The sequence below is a fragment of the Lycium barbarum genome, chromosome 3 (assembly GCF_019175385.1).
Source record: "Lycium barbarum isolate Lr01 chromosome 3, ASM1917538v2, whole genome shotgun sequence".
Classification (NCBI taxonomy): Eukaryota; Viridiplantae; Streptophyta; class Magnoliopsida; order Solanales; family Solanaceae; genus Lycium; species Lycium barbarum.
The window spans coordinates 20,951,642-20,972,307 of NC_083339.1; the positions used below are offsets into that span (position 1 = coordinate 20,951,642).

The window sequence follows — 20,666 nt, forward strand, 5'->3', positions numbered from 1 at the left end:
AGCTACTTTTCCAACATATCAAAAATTTTAGCTAGACCCGATCCGACGAGTCGTGCTTCGCCTTTACTATCGTCATCATCATTCAGGAATAAATCATTCCCTGTGTACTTGGACCCCTGAGGCGAAATCACAGGCTCATCATTTCTTGCCCTGACTTCTTCTGTAACCGGATCAATCTCCTGAGTAGTTGCATTGTTCAACTACTAATTAGCAGTATTGTATTGATTTCCAGTGTTTGCCTTGATTCTCAGTTACCTGAATACACAGAATTTCAACTGATTAGTAAGACAATTAGAGCAACAAAACAATAACACAATTATCCTTAGCCCCATGGTGGGCACCAATCTGTTTACCCCAAAAAAGGTACAGTTGAATTTGTTAGTGATTTAAAGGATACGTGAATTAATTTGTTATAAGTAAAAATTAATAATAAGTGACAAAGTAATAAAATCAGGTAAATATAAAGGAATAGTGAAGTAAAATAAGCCTGGGCCGTATGAGCTCGAAGGAGTTTCCCAATGAGGTTGACACTGGATGCCCCTTTTCATTGAGCCTGGGCTCCTTTTATAGGTGGTAATTATCACTGACAAGCTGTAAATTGAACCTCATAATGAATAATAATAATAATAATCAATAAATATTACTTAATTACAGAATTATAACACTTGGCTTCATATCTGGGCCGTTAGGTAATGTTCGGTTCCTATTAAATGACTCGTGACAGTTGCTTCGTAACCTTTGCTCCGGGTCTGTGCGAAATCACAATCTTCAGGTTCTGCCACAAAATACGTCATCTCTCATTCTCATTTGCCGTGTGTCTACTACATCCTATGCCATGTGTAACGTACTATTTTCACCGTATACAGTAAACACAATAAATAATTTGAGGAGGAGGAAGTAATCATTATTGAAAGTTTCTAAAGGTAGCTTAAAGATTATTCTAATTTTTAGTGTGAGCATAATTAGGATATTTTTGTCATTATTGTTGTTGATGTTATGATTTTTTATGGTTTCTTGAGCTCGGAATGGGAAGTGTAAATTTTTTACTGGACATCCTATTTGGACCTTATATTTTAACATGTATTCAATCTTTCATGTCTACTACTTTGGGATAATTTTAGTCAATGATTGTCTGAAGTTTTATGTGGTTGGAGTTCATGCTTTTTTATCTGAAATTTAAGCAAAAAATATTGTACGTTAGTCATATGTGCATGAACTTCAGATAAGAATGCTTGAATTTCAGGTAAAATTGATTGAAGTCGGGTAAACTGAACTTAAGCCACATATGGTTGAAGTTTAAATAAAAATGATTGAACTTGACAAAAATGCCTAAGTTTAAGTTGTATTTCAGAGATTTTATTAAAAGTTAGTCGTTCTCAAGCTTAATTGCAGATACCTCATGTATGAAATTATTCCGAAATAAGTAAAAGTGTAAGAATTTATAAATTTAGGACATAACTTAAATAATGGCACCAATTCCAAAATCGATATTTGCGCTTTTTGCCATAGCCAATGCTTTTGTAGAATCTAAAGTTTAGCCATGATAAATTAGATTTTGGTCAAGATTACATGAGGTCAACGTAATTAGGTAAAATAACATAAATTAATTCCGATGCTTGTGAAATTTAGTCAGAAAAAGTAGAGAAACATAATAACACCCGGTTCTAGAAGATTGGATTATTTATTGATTTGTTTCATTCTCAATCGCAAAGTTTTCAATATTCTATTTGTATCTAGAGTCTTTATAAGGTAGAAAGTTGAATCAACCCTAAGCTTTCAGATACTAATTGTTTGTGATACTTTAAAAACATAGTAAGTTCAGAATTGACAAGAAAAAGAAATAAATTGTCCATGTAGTACCGATCTAATATAAACAATAAAACAAACATTGATTTTCTATCTATTTTATAAATTAAATTTATACGTGTAAAATCACATGAGAGTACCTTCTATAAGTCACAACTTTTTAAATTAGAAATAATAAAAGAATGTTTCAAAAATTTAATGAAAGAAAAAATTATTGCACTCTTTAAATAAAGATGATGCTATATAATAATAAAGGGGTATTTGGTATTTAATTTACATAAGTGATTAGTTGTTCCTAATAACAATGTTAGGTAAGTCCTCATAAGCTATATTTGTGCGGTTATGATCAAATTAGGTTTCAGTATCATAATTAGGTCGTCATACAATATAATATAGAATCCCAGATCTTTATTTTACACCTATTTACAGATTATATTTCTGTTATTTAAGTTCCAGCTTCTCATTATATAAAATCATCCATGAGGTACTTGAACTATTTCATTTTAATTAAATAGAAAGAATTGAAACAAAGTGACAATAGAATATATACCTTAATTATTATTCTTTTGATTTTTTTTTCTTTCTTTTCAGGTCACATTTTACATGCAACCATCATGAAATATATCGAAAACAATTTGGTGCCTTTATCTTATAGATTTGGTCTATTCAACGCGAAAGGGAAATTTAATCTACCATGCTTTAGTAGATGAACTTCCTGCCGAAACAAGAGGTTAAGGTAGTTGATCACCAAGTCGTCCTAACACTCCTAAAAGTGATGATTAATATACTTTAATAAATTTCTTTCTTTATAATCTTCCTTTTTTTCTTTTGGTAATGTCACGCCCCCAAACACTGTTCTTGAGTGAACCCTAAACTAACTAGCTGAAGGTCTGAGCAAGACGTGATGAAATTTAAATGGACACTGATAAAGTCTTTAAAATTTAATAGTCTCAAGGTGAATAGTAAATCAACGCTAAAATATCATAAAGGTAAAATTCACTAGTAAGTCATGATCCTCTGAGTGTGATGTTTGAATACATAATTCTACGGGGCATTATCCAAAGATAATAATACTATCTGGAGATAATAAAAGTATGAAAAGGAACTGTAACCGCTGGAATGAAATCAACAGAGAGCCTATCAGTTGAGCCCAAGAGATTTGCCTCTAGCCACGGGTTCGTCACTTATGCACTCAACACCTTCTGGCCACACGACATGACAGGCCCAACTGTACCCAGTAACTCTTGTTTACCATGTCCTTTAAACAGAGGAATACAATCTTTCTAGACTAAGAAGTTATAATAAGAATGTTATAATCAAAACTAAGCAATTTAATAAATCAAACTGAACTAAAATAGGAAACCTGAGTTAAGTTCGGATGACTAAATATAGCTGAGTTTCTTATTCGGACAACTTTATCTAACAAACAATAGCACTTGCGAGTGTTAGGGTAGTTTCCCCATTCCTCGACGCTTTCGACTTTTACACTCGAGGAGGTTGGCTACTTCTTCCCAAACACACAAATATGAAGACGTGGTGCACCTACAAGTTTTAGATAGCTAACCCTGGCCACCGTGACTCTCACACTTTGAGAGGTTGACTACTTCGTTCAAAAGGCATATGATCACATATAGATATCTGAACTGAATCTGAATAAATGTAAGCAATGGCATTACATCAATCAAATCAAATAAGAGATTGATATACTTCTGAATTCTGAACTAGCTGAGCTATCAAGCAAGGCAATTAAATTTTTGTGAGATAATTATTATCGTGAAATACTAATAGATTCATAATAGCCTTTAAAAAAACTTAAAGAACAGAAGAAGAATTAAAACTCTCTCTCTCTCTCTCTCTCTCTCTCTCTCTCTCTCTCTCTCTCTCTCTCTCTCTCTAATGCTGCTGGCTCACTTAAGTTAACGTGCGCAGGAGAGTCAATCCATGGCGAGGGGGAATGCAAAAGGTAGAGAACAAGCTACAAATTCAGTACAAGTGCAAGGATGAGGATGGGGACGACCTCGGAAAGTACCGCTTGCAACTTTCCAGCATGCAATGCTACATCATAAGAGGAGTTTATCCAATGGGGTATCGGACTTGCAAAGGGAAAAACTCAGTCTGCTCAGTTGTTCAAGATGATCTTTGCCAAATGCTCCTACACAATCTGGATTGAGCGCAACCAGAGAGTATCTGACAATAAGAGGAAGGAAGTGGAAGCATTGGCCTAGGACTTAGCTTTCTCATGCACTGTGCGGGCACCAGTTGGGCTACAATATCTAGTTTATAATTTAAAGTTCTAAATGTTAGCTTGGTCCTGATTCTTGTAATGGTGTTAATGTGATTTGATAGACCTTAGCAAGCTGTGTGGGCTTTGCTAAATTTGTAATGTTTCACTGGTGATTAATAAAAGCTTGTTAGTTACCAAAACAAAAACGGAAGGGGGGGTGTTTCAAACAAACAATCTAAATATTTACACTCAAGTACTTTCACACAATTTTCTTATTAAACATCTTCTTGGCAAGCCCCCAATTTAGGGAAGTGTAACTTCAACTTATCTCGATTTCGAGCAATAACTGGACTTCATCCTCCCTTCAAGCTAGCTTTCCATTTCCAGCAATGATCTACAAGCAAGGCTCAGGCTTATAAATTCTTATTTCTAAATTTTTTGACTTTTAACTAAAACTAGGCTCCAATCCTCCAAGCACTCAATTTATTCATTCAAGAAAGTTCCTTCCAAATCTTTGGTGTTAGGAATATTAGTTTACTCCAATCGGTGCCTTAATCCATTATCAATTAAAAAAAATCTCACTGATTTAGCAGCATCTCAAAATCCCAGAAGGCTTGTTATGACATTCTATCACATATATGTCAAACCCAAAGCAAAAGACTGCCTTTTAAAAAATTTCTCTCAATATCACTTATTGAGTACTCTTGAAGAATTTCTAGAAATCTATAAAGATTAATTACCTTCGGTGTTAAATCTGGGAAAAGGGAAGTGATAATATCTCAAAATCATTGTAAAAGGTTTACCTTTGGATCACCAAAGGTTTGGGGGCGTTCCTTTCTCTCAAACTTAATTATGAGAATAATGTGAAACTATAACCCTAGAGCTCCTTTTGTCCTACATAAAAACGCTAGCTATTTACAGGTGCAGATCATTGCGCCTAACTTTTGCTCGCTGCTATGCTCAACTCTATTTTGGGCTGCCAATAATTATTACTTGGAGTGGTTGCAGTGCCCAATTTTCCGCTGCGACGCTCGAGACTGTTTTCTGTGAAATATTCATTTTGTTCCTAACTAACTCCAATCCACTTCTCACCAATTTCAAACACTTGTATTCATGTTTTTAGTATACCACCTTCATTGTGTGAAATTAATTAGTCCACATTAAAGTCAAAAAAATACGGGACGTTAAAAGTATTTTTTTTTTCTCTTTATTTGATTATCTTGTTGGACAAGGGTGAAACAGCTTTGATTATGCAAGTTTGCTCATATTATAGATCTATTTCATATTCGGATAAACGAGAAGAGTTGTGATAAGTTGACAGACAGTGTAAACTAGTAATATTATGGATTCAAAATCCTCACAATACAATTATGATCATATATAACCGTAGGTGGCCAAAAATTAATTAACCTAATTTTAGTAACCCGTTCAAGTTTAAACATATTGAATCTACAATCCATTTGTTGAATCGGAAATGACTCATCAAACTATTTAGTCTTAACAAGTCAAAGTAATATAGCCCGATAGGTCAAAATGCAACCCAATTACAAACATACAAATCAAAAAATGTAAATTGGAAATTAATTAAATTTTGAATTTTTGGCAACGATCCGTTTATTCATTTTACCCGTTCTAATTGACCTAACCCATCCATTTAATTTACTATCTCTATAATATAATCGACTCCTAATCTATTTAATTTTGAGGTGGAGTTATTCTTAGTTAGAGGGTAGAGGGGTGGGTAGGAGGTGGAGCAAAAGGGGGGTTGACAACTAATAAGTGGTTAAAACCCACGGTTGGCTTAATCTTTGCTTTGAAACAATGTTTAATGGCTTAAGTCTTACAGATAGCAAAGTGTAAAATGATGCAAACCCATGATAACAATTTAACAACCATAATTTACTAGATTTAGCAAGTACGAGTCATAATCTGTTATCTTTTAATTTCGATTCTCAGGTTCTAACAATGGTATGATTACTCTTCACCATGACAGCCCAAAAAAGAAATTTCCTAAAGCTATTTCCTCCCTGTTTTTTTGGTAGAAAATAATCTTCTTCTATATGGCATAGTGGCTACAGATTTTAATTTGATTAAGGCATAAAATATAAGAAAGTCCCAAGTTAAATAAACAAACTAAGTTATTATATAGTCTTATTTATTGAGATTCTGTATATATTTAGTTTAAACACCACTTTGTCCAGTTCAAAATAAGTGTCCCTTTAGCTTAGCACACCCCTTAAAAAACTACTAACTCCTAGACAAAAATAGGTATTTTGACTAAACAACGCTTAACTAAAATTTGCATATTACTATTAACTTGACACATTGGGATTTGGTCACTTAGCACGTAATAAGGGCAAAATCTGAAAAATAAAGTTAATTCCTTTTTTATTATATGAGTGAACACTTATTTTGAATCGAAATAAAAAGGCTAAACGGACGCTTAATATGAAGGGAGTAATATACTGGTAATTCATCAAACAGTACATTATTATGGCGACTTTATTAAGGAAACATAAAAAATAAAAATAAAAAGGAGTTGTTTTAGTCCATTTAATGTCGCCACGGATAAATAAGCTATAGCAAAGTGATTTGATAAGGAAACACCAGTGAGAGTTAAATAGTAGTACCAGTAATTATGGTACTACATCCTAATTATTTTTGCGTGGATTTCCTTCAAAGCCATTAGTCTTTAATTTTTCGCCCTCAAATTGTTGATCATTAATTTTTACTCTTCACTTAAAAAAGTGACCGAAAAATATCCTGAGTTTCCGAGTTCGAACAGGGCGGCTCAATGTACTAGGGGGCCTAAAGCCAAAATTTATAAAAGGCCCTTATGTATTTGAAAAACTTTTATATAATTCATTTGAAGTTTATCCCTACAACTTCTTAAAATGTAAAGCAGTTAATTATATTTGTGTAATCATTTTCTTAATTCACAACATATAGTTAATTTCTTTAGTCTTATTTGAAAAATTCTTGATATTAGGTGAGTTTTTGTTGATTTTAGTCTTTAATTTATTTATTTTTCCAACTACGGCAACTAATATAGAAAAACCTTAAAGTTATTCTATAAGCAATTAAATATTCTTAAAAAGATTTAACACTTCTTAAGTATGCCAATTAAAGTACTTTTTACTTGTACAATTTCTCATAGCACTTTTAATTCTAGAAATAAGTTGAAATCAATAATAACATAACTACTAGTATGCTTCATGGAACACTCAAGGTTAAGAGAAAGAATTCTAGTCACTAATAATCTAATTAGCTTAAAAAATGTTTACTAAGGAACTCAAAGAATTAAAGAAAAAATAGTAGAAATTAAGCTAATCTTGCGAAGAAGATTAATTCAACTTGGAGTGAATTAAGTCATGTAGCAGAGAGCAACTACAATTTTTACTGTATCTAGTATCTAAAACACCATCAATTGTAATTACTTCAACCTAACGATAATTAAAATATATTTATCACTAATAATAAGTAAATAATTATTTAGATTATATATATAGTATTTGCAATTCTGGGGCCCTCATTTTTTGGGGCCCCAAAGCCATTGCTTTGGTGGCTTTGGGGTCAAGCCGGCACTAGGTTCGATCCCCGCTCAGTTAAAATTAAAAAAAATTGCAAGGCAGAGTTTGCCTTATGCCTGCCTTAAGGTAAAGTTTTTAGGCACACTGTCTGTCTTGCGAATCTAAACTCTGTCTTGCGAATTTTTTTTAAAATTTTTGACTGAGCGAAGTTCAAACCCGGAACCCAAAAATTTTTAGGCGAAGAGAAAAAATTAAAGATGAGCAATTTGAGGGGCAAAAAATAAAGAGCACCCCTGAATAAGTGTAACCGTTCAAATTGCCACTTTGAATTACTCAGTTTAGCTAATTCCTTTGTAAGAATCTATAACTTCTTTCTGGATGTATTTTTTTAACATCTTTATGCTTGTATGAAAAATAAAAATAAAATCTACAGTGGTGATGATGGATTGACATTTATATTCTTTTTGCTAGCTATTGATTTATTTATTTTAGCTTTTATGTTGGATTGACTCTTTCTGTAATCATTCATTCACTTTATAATTCTAACAGTCCTTATATTGTAGTATATCAAACTTAGATCGAAAACTTTGATTTTTTATTTTTTTTTGATAGTTTGAGTTTGATAATTTTTCTGAATCTTTGTTTGTTAGGTTTTAAATATCCATAGAAAATTAAGCATAAAATTACTTGGACTTTCAAAGCCTTGAACTAATTGATCTGTTGCATGTGGGGACATGAAGACCCCCAATTAGCATCATAGATTGCTTTCAGAGAATTCAATCCATTACGCCTTAAATTCTAAATTAGTAGACATCAACCTTTAGATAATTATGAATTTAAATTAATTAGATAACTAAAACTTAATTGCATCAAGAAAATAACCTCTTGATAAATGCAAAAAAGGCTACCTTTTAAATCAACTAGTGAAGACAATAATCAAATCCAAAAATGGGAAAAAAAATTCACCTAAACAAACTACTAATAATATAGCTTAACTTGCAAATTTAAGTTGGACCAAGAGTTTTTAAACTTTATGTAACATGCAAGGAATGATTGAGGGGGGAAATTTGCTAAAAAGAAATTCAATTGCTGTTGAAGAAGACCACAAAAACATCCATCTCACCTAACTGAAGAAAATGATAACACAACTGCAAATTGAAGGCATTTTCACACATATATATATATTTGAGTCGGAACGTCATTTCTTGAATACAACAAGATTACAACACATCAGAACTAAAAAAAAAAAAAAAAGAAATTTACTTCTCTAAGTACTTAAATTGCAAAGAGAAGTTGTTTGAAGAAAGTTCAATAAACAGACAAAAATGAACTCTTGGATTTGCATTTTCATCCTATTGGCAATTTGCCTTTTTCCTCTTGTCGTTGAATGCAGGGTTCGACATTACAAGTTCAATGTAAGTACTATTATTAGAACTACTTATTTGTATGCATATTTAGTTAGTCATAAGTTTACCTTCTTGCATCAATAATTTAAACAACAATGTAAATGTTAGTTATATAGTTAGGAGTATATATGGGAGTTGGTTACTATTAGTCAAAAAGACATATATGTTCTAAGAATATAGTTTATTTTTCCATTTTTCACTACCAATTGTTTTTTAACAATAAACAGCTGCAATTTTTTTTTACATTTAATCTGCTAGCCGAGTGAAGATATCATCATTAGTTATAAAATTCTTGAAATGATTTGTATCACCGTGCATGATCATATTTGTTTCTAGCGGAAAAGATTTTTTCTCTTTCTCTTTGTCTTTGCATGAATAATAAGGAAAACAATTGGGTAATTTCATGCACTATAAACGAAGAACTTTTACAAAGTTTATTAAGAAGGTAACAAAATTGAGTAATTAAGAAGGTGGTTTGTCAAATTATTTGACCCCAAGACAAGCAAAATCATTACTTTTTGAACCATATGGTCGATCAAAATAATTTGTCAACTATACATCAATTAATGAACCAATGTTTTAATCCAAATTATTGCATTAATTGCAGGTGGTAATGACGAACGCGACTCGGCTTTGTTCATCAAAGCCCATTGCTACTGTGAATGGAAAATTTCCAGGACCTACAATCTATGCTAGGGAAGGAGACAATGTACTTGTCAAAGTTGTTAATCATGTTAAGTATAATGTCTCTATCCATTGGTAAGTCATCTACTAATATTTAATTAGAGCTAATTAACTTTCTCGTATGCACTGTAAAAGACTTTCACGCTATCAGCAACGAAGGAGCCAGTAATTCTAATAAGAGGAAATTTAAAATATGCAGAAATGCTACCCTTGAAATTTGCCACTATACTAGAATTTTTTCTTAGTCAAAAGAGTTCAACAATTTATATATATGAAATTTGATTCCTGTCCCTACTTGTACAATATACTTTTTCCGAAGAAGAGAATTCAGTTACATCCTTTCTTCCACCTAGCTCCACCCCAGCCAATCAGGTCATCATTTGAAAGATAACTATGAATAACAATCTGTAAAAAATTAAATAAGTGACCTGAAAAATAAGATACGGTATCTGCTAAAATATAGTAATAATTTACACTTTCAATGTATCTTAAATCTAATGTTTTAGCATACTATACAACTAGCCTAAATGTCTAGATTTTATTTCTTTGTGGATAAGTTACTTATTTTATTGGGGTCTTTTTAATTTTCAGGCATGGCGTTAGACAACTTAGAACAGGTTGGGCAGATGGACCAGCGTATATTGCACAATGTCCAATTCAGCCAGGACAACACTATATGTACAACTTCACCATCACAGGCCAAAGGGGTACACTATTTTGGCATGCTCATATTTTGTGGCTAAGGGCCACTGTTCATGGTGCAATTGTCATCTTACCTAAACTTGGAGTTCCTTATCCATTCCCAAAACCCAACCATGAAGCTGTTGTTGTCCTAGGTGAACAACTTTAAATTTTTTGGAATATTAAGATTGAAAGTACTTTAATGTGCTTAATTAGGAAAATTAATGATTAGATTTTGATGATGTTATTATTGTGCAGCTGAATGGTGGAAATCTGATACTGAAGCTGTGATTAATGAAGCTCTAAAATCAGGATTGGCCCCTAATGTTTCTGATGCTCACACTATTAATGGTCATCCCGGACCTGTTTCAAATTGTCCATCACAAGGTCAAAATCTGACGAATTTATCTTCTATACACTGTCACAAAATATGTGTAACAACTAATAAAAAGTGAAACTATTAACCTGAAAATTACACTAATTACACTGTCAGTATATATACATGTAAGTTAAATCTCTAACTTATTAACTCTCGCATGTGCTAGGGTTGATCCCCTACATGAAATACTTTACAAACTATGGTAAAGCGGAAAAATGACATTTTCTGGACCATATGATATGCAGGTGGATACAAGTTGAATGTTGAACCAGGAAAAACCTACATGTTACGAGTCATCAATGCAGCACTTAACGAAGAACTCTTCTTCAAAATTGCCGGCCACATAATGACAGTAGTTGAAGTCGATGCCACCTACGTTAAACCCTTCAAAACAGACACAATTGTAATCGCCCCTGGCCAAACGACCAACGTACTTATCAATGCCAATAAAAATTCTGGCAAGTACATGGTTGCTGCTTCACCTTTTATGGATGCACCTATTGCTGTTGACAATGTTACAGCAATAGCCACTTTACATTACCCTGCCACACTTGGTGGAAATAACCCCACTACTACACTTACTAGTACAAGTACACCCCCAAAAAATGCCACCCCTGTAGCCAACAATTTTCTTGATTCTCTAAGAAGCCTGAATTCCCAAAAATACCCTGCTAAAGTTCCACTAAATATTGATCATTCCTTGTTATTTACAGTAGGTCTAGGTGTTAACCCATGCCCAACTTGCAAACAAGGCAATGGAAGCAGAGTTGTGGCTAGTATAAACAATGTTACATTTACTATGCCAACAACTGCACTTTTACAAGCACATTATTTTGGAATCAAAGGAGTTTTCACGACAGATTTTCCAGCGAACCCACCGGTTGTTTTCAACTACACTAGCACAACAGTACCACCGGCGAATATGGGCACGACGAATGGGACTAAGGTTTACAGGTTGCCTTATAATGCAACAGTTCAATTAGTTTTGCAAGATACTGGACTTATAGCCCCTGAAAACCATCCACTTCATTTGCATGGGTTCAATTTCTATCAAGTGGGAAAAGGACTAGGCAATTATAATTCAAAAACTGATCCTAAGAATTTTAATCTTGTGGATCCTGTTGAGAGGAATACAGTTGGTGTTCCAGCTGGAGGATGGGTTGCTATAAGATTCCGTGCTGACAATCCAGGTATGATACATACATCTTTTTTTTGTTAATCTCGACTTATATACATTGACAGTCTAAAGATTTTTGTACACTATCGATGTATTTTCACCTATTATAACAAGTAATCTGCCTAATTTTTTAAGTTAATAATCTACTTTTTATGGACGGTTATCTGCCGTTATATCTTACGTGACCTGATACTATGATTTGTTGCTCCATTAGTGTTATAAAAATTAAACTTTTTTAGTTGCTTTATGGAGTCACTAAACTACAAGTCCAAAATCAATTCATTTTTCATTTTATATTACCCTCTGCCATATTTTTTGCTACTTTTCAAAAGTGACATGGCATTTTATTGTATAATAATTGATTAACTATATTGACATTGCAGGAGTTTGGTTTATGCATTGCCATCTAGAGGTACACACAACATGGGGATTGAAAATGGCATTCCTTGTAGATAATGGCAAAGGTCCAAATGAGTCACTTTTACCACCTCCAAAGGATCTTCCAAAATGCTAAAAATGCATGAAGGCCCTTTTGAAAGGAGTTAAATTGACATATACGAATTTTCATAATACCATGAGAAACAAAGAAGAAAGGAGAGACAATAAGAAATAGCATTCATGTTTTGAGTGAAAGAGGAAGACACTTTTTTCGATCAAGCAATTCTTAATAATTATGTGAATATGCGAGTATTCTTCAATGTACTCATTCTTTTGTGATTGTTAATGAAAGTTTGAAAAGCTTGTTTTGTGTTACCTCTCTTTTTTTATGATTACTCTTAGCTTGTTGCATATTCTCTATAAGACTATAATCAAGAAAAAAGTGTATCGTCAGTGTATAAAATATTTACATAATTGGATCACTTACAATTGGTAATTACATGTAAATTTATATGATTAGGTAATAATAATACACATTAAAAATGATAATTGACATACTTTCACAAGTTAAACTACATGTATAACCAACATAGATTCTGAAATAGAATAGACAAATCTCTAAAAATGCAAGATAACTATTACCGCTAAAAACATTTGTAACTGAAATCACCTTCAAATTCGAATTTGGTTTACAGGACAACTCTTGTTCATCACATAGCTAGAGTAAATCCGGATTCAGTCCAACGCAACTTTTCGAAGTAATTGCACAGTTTTCCCTTCAAATGGATTGGTCTTTAATTTTTGCCCTTCAAATAGACTGGTCTATAATTTTTGTCCTTAAAAATCGAACTTATGCCTAGCGGGGCATAAGTTCTTTAAAGGTGCTGTCATAACTTGTGAATATTATGATATGTAGCTTATGCCCCTCTAGGCATAAGTTCGATTTTTAAGGCTACAAATTAAAGACCAGCCCATTTGAAGGATAAAAATTGAAGACCATCACAAAATAGTAACAAAAGCACAAATGACCCCGACTTCTCAGTAAAGATTTTTACGTTTAAGAGCAGTAATTAATAGTTGGTAGCACAAATGACATAATTTTTGCATCTTAACATAATCACTTTTAGCACATGCATATAAATTTGTACCGTTATTTACTTAAATAAATATATTAAATAAGGTCCCAAAAATTACGGACTTGTATTTATACCTTTTTTTTGTTCCAACTTTCTCTCTCCTATAATTAATATCAATTCCTTTATCATACAAATCTCTAATGTTATTTACTCAAATAAATGTATTAAATGAGGTCCCACATAATTAGGGACTCATATTTATGAGAGTTGCTAAATGGCCACATCAATTTGACCCAAATTTGGCCACACTTATATAAAAATCACCATAATCTCTATTGTACAATTTTAAATTAACATAAACTTTGAGAAGAAAAGATAGAAATGACATTAAATAAGGTTAAATTATTAATTTATCCTAAATAATCATATGAATTTTGTCCCATTTGGGTCATTGCGGCCAAAATAGTGTGACCAAAAGATTTATACCCCTTTTGTGTTCCAGTTTCTCTTTCCTATAATTGATATTGATTCCTTCATCTTGCATATATATATATTTACCTTTTTTCTATTCATTTTGATTTTTTTTTTGTTTATTAATACTATATTTTGATATAATAGTATGGATTTAGTAGCTCAGTTGGTTGGATACCTATGTAATAAAAACAATTAATTTTTTTTATTTTGATATAATATAAGTATCTTCCCCTAATATGTATATAATATAAATATCTTTTTTGAGTATGTCAAATGTTAATTTTTAATACTATCTATTTGATTAATATATATATATATATATATATAAAAGAGGATCTCGAAGTTTTGTAGTCCTCACATAAACTTTTTGTCTCTTTTTACCCCTAATTGAAGTATTAATTACTTTGCAAATCTTGACACATTTTGGTAAATTTTAAGAATTTTAAGGACTTTCGTCATGCCACTAAAGATGATGATGTCGTGGAAAAGGTTGTGCTCCCACAAAGCACTCTCAAACATATTTAAATCTTTTATGTGATTACGATTTAAACATATTTTAAATTATAGTTTCCCTTAAGAATTTATTATAGACACATGATAATTATCATGCCAATTAAATTCTATCTTATTATAGGCTCAATTATTGAGTTAAAATGTTATTCTTATAATATTATTTATTATTTATTAATATTATTTACCATTTATCATTTGCATTTAGTTTTATGCATTTAATAATGTTACGCATTTAGTTTTTTTTTTTTTTTTTTGAACTTTTGTCTTCTTACTCGAGCAATTTATTTCCAATTAGTAAATGTATATTATAGCAAATAATAATATAATATAATAAAAATAAATAAATAAGAAAAATGTATCATACATAATGTTACGCATTTAGTTTTTTTTATTTTTGAAATTCTGTCTTCTTACTCGAGCAATTTATTTCCAATTAGTAAATGTATATTATATCAAATAATAATATAATATAATAAAAATAAATAAGAAAAATGTATCATACATAAATATAAATATCATAATAAACATAATCTACACTTGATTGAAATTTTGTCTTCTTATTCGATCAATTTATTTCCAATTAGTAAATGTATATTATATCAAATAATGAATTGTACAAATATAATATAATAAAAAATAAATAAGAAAAATGTATCATACATAAATATAATAGTTAGACATAATCATATATATATAATGGATATTTTGGATCTTCTTAAGACCATCTTTTCTTGAGGCCCAATAATCAGAGACTAGTTGGGCAGAATGTCCTTATCATAGAAATAATTTGGATCTTTTGCTGTGTTAAGCCCAATAAGTTGGACGTTTTTTTCTCCATGGACTTCAGCTTTTCTTTAGTTAATTGTTTTTACGAAAAAGGCTCAAATATGTCATCCAACTATCGGAAATGGCTCATTTGTGTCACTAGTCTATAGTTTGGCTCATTTATGCCATCGAACTATAGGAAATGACTCATTTATGCCATCGAATTATAGGAAATGGCTCATTTATGCCACTCATCAATAGTTTGACTCATTTATATCATCGCCTATTACCAAAATGACTCATTCATGCCCTTTTTCATTAACGCCGGTTTTACAATACCAGATATGACACGTAGCCTCCAACTAAGTCTATGTCATTTAATTAAACTAGCCCAATTTTAAATAACAAATTAATAAAAAATCCGATCCATACACCTTACCCACCCACAACCATAATCTAGTTGGAGGCTACGTGTCATGTATGGTATTGTAAAACCAGCTTTAATGAAATATGGCATGAACGAGTCATTTTGATAACAGATGATGGTATAAATGAGTCAAACTATTGATGAGTGGCATAAATGAGTCATTTCCTATAGTTCGATGGCATAAATGAGCCAAACTATTGACGAGTGGCATAAATGAGCCATTTCTGATAGTTGGATGGCATATTTGAGCCTTTTCCGTTGTTTTTACATATATTGTATTTGGACACAGCTATTTAATAGATATTTTCACGGGCAATTTGCAGGATTGTCCTTCGCTTGGGGTGGTATTTAATTTTTGCTCCTCAATTTGGTGGTCTTTAATTTTTGTCTTCTGCCTTTGCAAATTCTGCTTGAAAAAAATTAAAGACCACCCCAAAATGAAGGACAATCCGTGCAAAAAAAAAATGTATTTTCACACTATATAGTGTGCACTAAGGGTGGGCGGTCGGGCCACCGGATTGGATATGAAAATTTTGATTTGAATTTTTGGTTTTCAAATTCAAGATATTACAATCCAAATTCAATCCAAACAAGATCGGATTGGATTTTTTTAAGTTCGGTTTCTGGTTAATCAGTTTGAATTTTCGGTTTTGATTTTTGAGCCTTTAAAGTAAGATTATTAGGAATAAAATTCATGTGCCCCAATTACCAAGTTACAGGTTTTAGCATAATGTGAAGCCAAATATGTGGATTCAGCAAAGAGTTGTTACCACTAAACTAAAAGTTATCAAGTCACATAGTTCAGTTCTAGAGTATTCTCTCTGTTTCATTGGAAAGCTGCCTTATTATTAAAGTAGTGAAATAAACTCTAGCTTTTTGCAGGCTATATTATATTTAACTAGGTAGAAAATTATATATTGGACTAAATATTATATTGGGTAGGGTACTAGTCTGTTGGATCTTTGAACTAAGTAGTATTAGACACATTTAATATGGGTAGGTTAAATGTAAGGTATAAAAATTTTGAATTTACGGATATCCAAAAGTCCGAAGTATTAAATCCGATATCCAATCCGAAATCAAAAAATTTTAAAAATAAAATCCAAAGTTCAATCCATAATCCAAAAATCCATATCAAATGTTCAAAAAATCGAATTTCGATTTGAATTTCGAATTTGCCCAAATTATGTCCACCCCTAGTGTGCACCAATATCATAGCCAGACAAATGTATATTGTGTGTATAATATACAAAAAATATACATAATAATGTATATTTTTAAAATTATTTAACAGATATTGACACCTACATACAATCCACAACCAATATTGGCATATATTTTGCCAAATAATACCAGCAACTGAAGCCCAAAAAATCTAGTTTCGTATAGCCATTCCAGCAAAATTAACTAAACAATAGAAAATTCTGAAGATTCTCCTCCGAATTTAACGCTTGAAATATATATATCCTTTCCGAGTAATTTTCTTAATAGTTGTTTGTTTGAGAATTTTGGAAGAATTAATATGACGTTGAGCTCGTTGCTGTTAACGATCCCTTCATCTCCGTTGAATACATAGTTACGTAGCAAAGAATAATAGTAACATATGAATTATGCTTCAATCATCTATATCCATTTAGCTTCTTTTTTTCTTCTTTCAAATCTGTATCCATTTAGTTCACCCAATTGTACATTAGTACTCTTTAAGATTTTTATTAAATTTTGACTACTTTTACATTGATCGTTACCTACTGAAATTCTTCTCTATTTTAACTTCATTCGTATTATTTTTACTTTCCTGAAGTATGTGTTGGAAATTTGGGAGGCAAGACAACACAGATAACACTTAAAAACTCACTAGAAGAGAAATGGAGGAAAGATGATTTTTTATTCAACTTGACTTAATCCAAATGGCTAGATTACATGACTATTTATAAGTGAATTCATCCATGTATCTAGCCTAGCATACATGTATTACTATTAATAATTTCACACTTCACATTCTCCAAGTACATGAATAAGAACTCACTAGACTAATCTAGAATTTAATTCCACCAATTCATGTATCTCCTAATACATTAATCTACTAGTTCATGAACTAAATTAAATATAATGTAAACAAATTAAACGGAAAAGGCTCATAAATACCCCTAACGTATGGGAAAAGGCTCAGAAATACCCTCCATCCACCTTTGGGTCTAAAAATACCCTTAAGTTTTGTTTTTGAATCAAATATACCCCTCAAACTAACGGATGAACTTAGGTCAGACTTGACACTTTTAAAAAGCCATGTGGCATTTTCTTATTGGCCCACTTTTTTAATTTCGAAGTAATTAAAATCCACCCGTTTTTCTTAAATTAAACAATACTTACAATCTTTTCTCCCTAATTAGAAACTAGAATGTAGAGTTCTGCTGCTCCTGTGAGTCTCTTCTTCTCCATTCAAGAAAATTTCCTTCTTCCTCTTTTTTTTTTTTTTTTACTGCTTTTCCTTATCAAAATCCTCTATTAAATTTTGTATAAAGATTTGTTATTTGTCCATCAATGAACGTATTTCTTTTGTGTTCGAATGTCTCAAAATTTGGTGTCTTTTTGAAGCTTAGCCCAGTCGCGCAGATATGATTATGGACTGATTGCGGACCAATTGACAACCAAAAGTCTTATGAATGTTGGACTTACGTGTTGGTGTAAGTAATAATTTTTGCCGAGAAACTTAATAGTTTAACTTCCTTTTTTTCCGGATATATTCACTGAAATTATATATGAAAGTTTGAATATTATGTTTTTTTAAGGTTTCCTCTGATGGACATTTGGGTGAAGTGGCTTAATGGGTATCGGAGATGAGAGATTAACGGATGAATTCACAAACAAAGGAGTTTAATTCCCCTTGCTTGATATATCAGATTCAAAAGAACATTTTAGTGAAGAAAAATCTTCACAATCTCCCATTATCAAAGGCAGCATTGTTCCATATCTGAAAATCTGTTGGGTTAATCCCTTCTGGGTATCATAAAACACTCATTTTTTCTCAAATGGGTATCAACTAACAAATCTTTATGCACACTTTAATGGAGGATTTTGATGAACAAAAGCAGTAAAAAAAGAGGAAGAAAGAAATTTTCTTGAATGGAGAAGAAGAGACTCACCGGATATGCAGAACTCAAGAATACGTTCTAATTTCTAATTAGGAAGTAAAGATTGTATAATTTAAGAAAAACGGGTCGGTTTTAATTATTTCGAATTTTAAAAAGTGGGCCAATTAAAAAATGCCACGTGGCTTTTTAAAAGTGTCAAATCTGACCTGAGTTCATTCGTTAGTTTGAGGGGTATATTTGATCCAAAAACAAACCTTAAGGGTAATTTTAGACCTAAAGGTGGATTGAGGGTATTTATGAGCCATTTCCCATACATTAAGGGTATTTATGAGCCTTTTCCGCAAATTAAATAATGTGAACAAGTTTATTTTTTCAACATCCCCCTTAAAATTGATTCACTACTCCAAGAGCCATCCGCAACTTCTGAAAAATATCAATCTTCAACGGCTTGGTGAAAATGTCTGCAACTTGGTCTTGAGATTTCACAAACTCAAGCTCTACCTCCTTCTTCGATATGCAATCTCTAATGAAATAATACTTAGTATCAATATGTTTGCTCCATTCATGAAACACTAGGTTCTTGGCCAACACAATGGCCGATTTGTTATCAACACAAATCTTAGTTGCATCTTCTTGTGGTTGGTGAAGTTCTCCCAACAAGCTCCTTAGCCATATTGCATGACAAACACAAAAAGAAGCTGCTACATACTCCGCTTCACATGTTGACAAAGTCACAATTGGTTGCATCTTGGAATTCCATGTAAATGCAGAATTTCCAAAAGGGAAAATAAACCCGGTAGTACTTTTCCGGTCATCAACATCACCAGCCCAATCACTATCACAATAGCCAACAAGCTTGAAGTCTTTGGAAGATGAATAAAAAATTCCATAATCAAGTGCACCTTTGATGTACCGGAGTATTCTTTTGGCTCCTTTTAAATAAGAAGTTGTTGGAGTTTCCATGTCACGCCCCGAACCATGGCCTGGACGTAACACGACACTTGGTGCCTGACTGCATGTGACCGAGCGAACCACATGGCTTGCTGAATCATCATGATACATAACATAAGCGGAATATAACGTGAATGCATGATGAGCCTTTATAAAACATGGTAAGTCATAATACTTAATAAAATACTTGTTTAAACATGAGTGAGCCAAAATGGCTATACGACTCCAAATGTCTGACATGACATAACTGACTTGTCTAGCCTATGAAACCTCTATCATGAGTCTGACTGGAAAACATACTTACTGGGACAAGGCCCCCATCATACCTTTAGATGCAAAACTAAATAGAGAAAAACAATGTCTAAACCCCGAATGAGATGGGGCTCACCAATAAGCTGGTACGAGCAAATTCTAATGATCAGAAGCGTCGTCCTGTAAATCCGTACATGCATCGTGAAATACAGACCCCCGGGCAATAAAAAAGGGACGTCAGCACATTGAATGTACTGGTATGTAAAGCAACCGGAAGAAACAACATGGGACATGGAATAACATGATAAGAACTGCAACTGAAAACTTGGACATGAACATGAGCATGAGCATGAGTACATAAACATGAAATTGAAACTGAAACTGAGTACTGGAACTGAACATAAACATGAGTACTGTAAGCATAAGATAATCTGTAATAATCTGTATAAATCTGTAATACCGACATGAACCACCACGGGGAGAAACGTGGAGTCTGATCTCTGCCCGATCAGCTAAGCCATCTCGTACCTTGCCGGGGCACGAGACATGAACATGACATGAATGGATCCAAAATCCCTCAATGGGGAAAATATGAAGGAATCGTCCTAACTGGGCGGAGCGATCCTTATCCTACGTTGGCATACGTAGTTTCAGTATATCTGAGCCTTCTCGGTATTAATACAACTCCCGAACATGAAAAGAACTGAAAACATGATTTCATGAAATAACTTGTAAACATGGTTTCATGAAATAACTTGAAGTGTAGTTTCATAAGATAACTTGTCATATTCTTGCAAACATGTTCTTGATTCACGAGTAATAACAATAGTTCGTGATCATATATATAATTG

General features: G+C 32.4%; 1 protein-coding gene across 1 annotated transcript; it reads left to right on the forward strand.

The window, feature by feature from the left end:
• Positions 1 to 8,757: 8,757 nt before the first annotated feature.
• LOC132630708 (laccase-4-like) lies at positions 8,758 to 12,640 on the forward strand. The gene is made up of 6 exons (XM_060346271.1): positions 8,758 to 8,975; positions 9,574 to 9,725; positions 10,242 to 10,486; positions 10,590 to 10,718; positions 10,956 to 11,900; positions 12,271 to 12,640. Exons 1-6 carry the CDS (start codon positions 8,886 to 8,888, stop codon positions 12,399 to 12,401), a joined length of 1,692 nt encoding a protein of 563 aa, XP_060202254.1. The 5' UTR covers positions 8,758 to 8,885; the 3' UTR covers positions 12,402 to 12,640.
• The last annotated feature ends 8,026 nt before the right edge of the window (positions 12,641 to 20,666 follow it).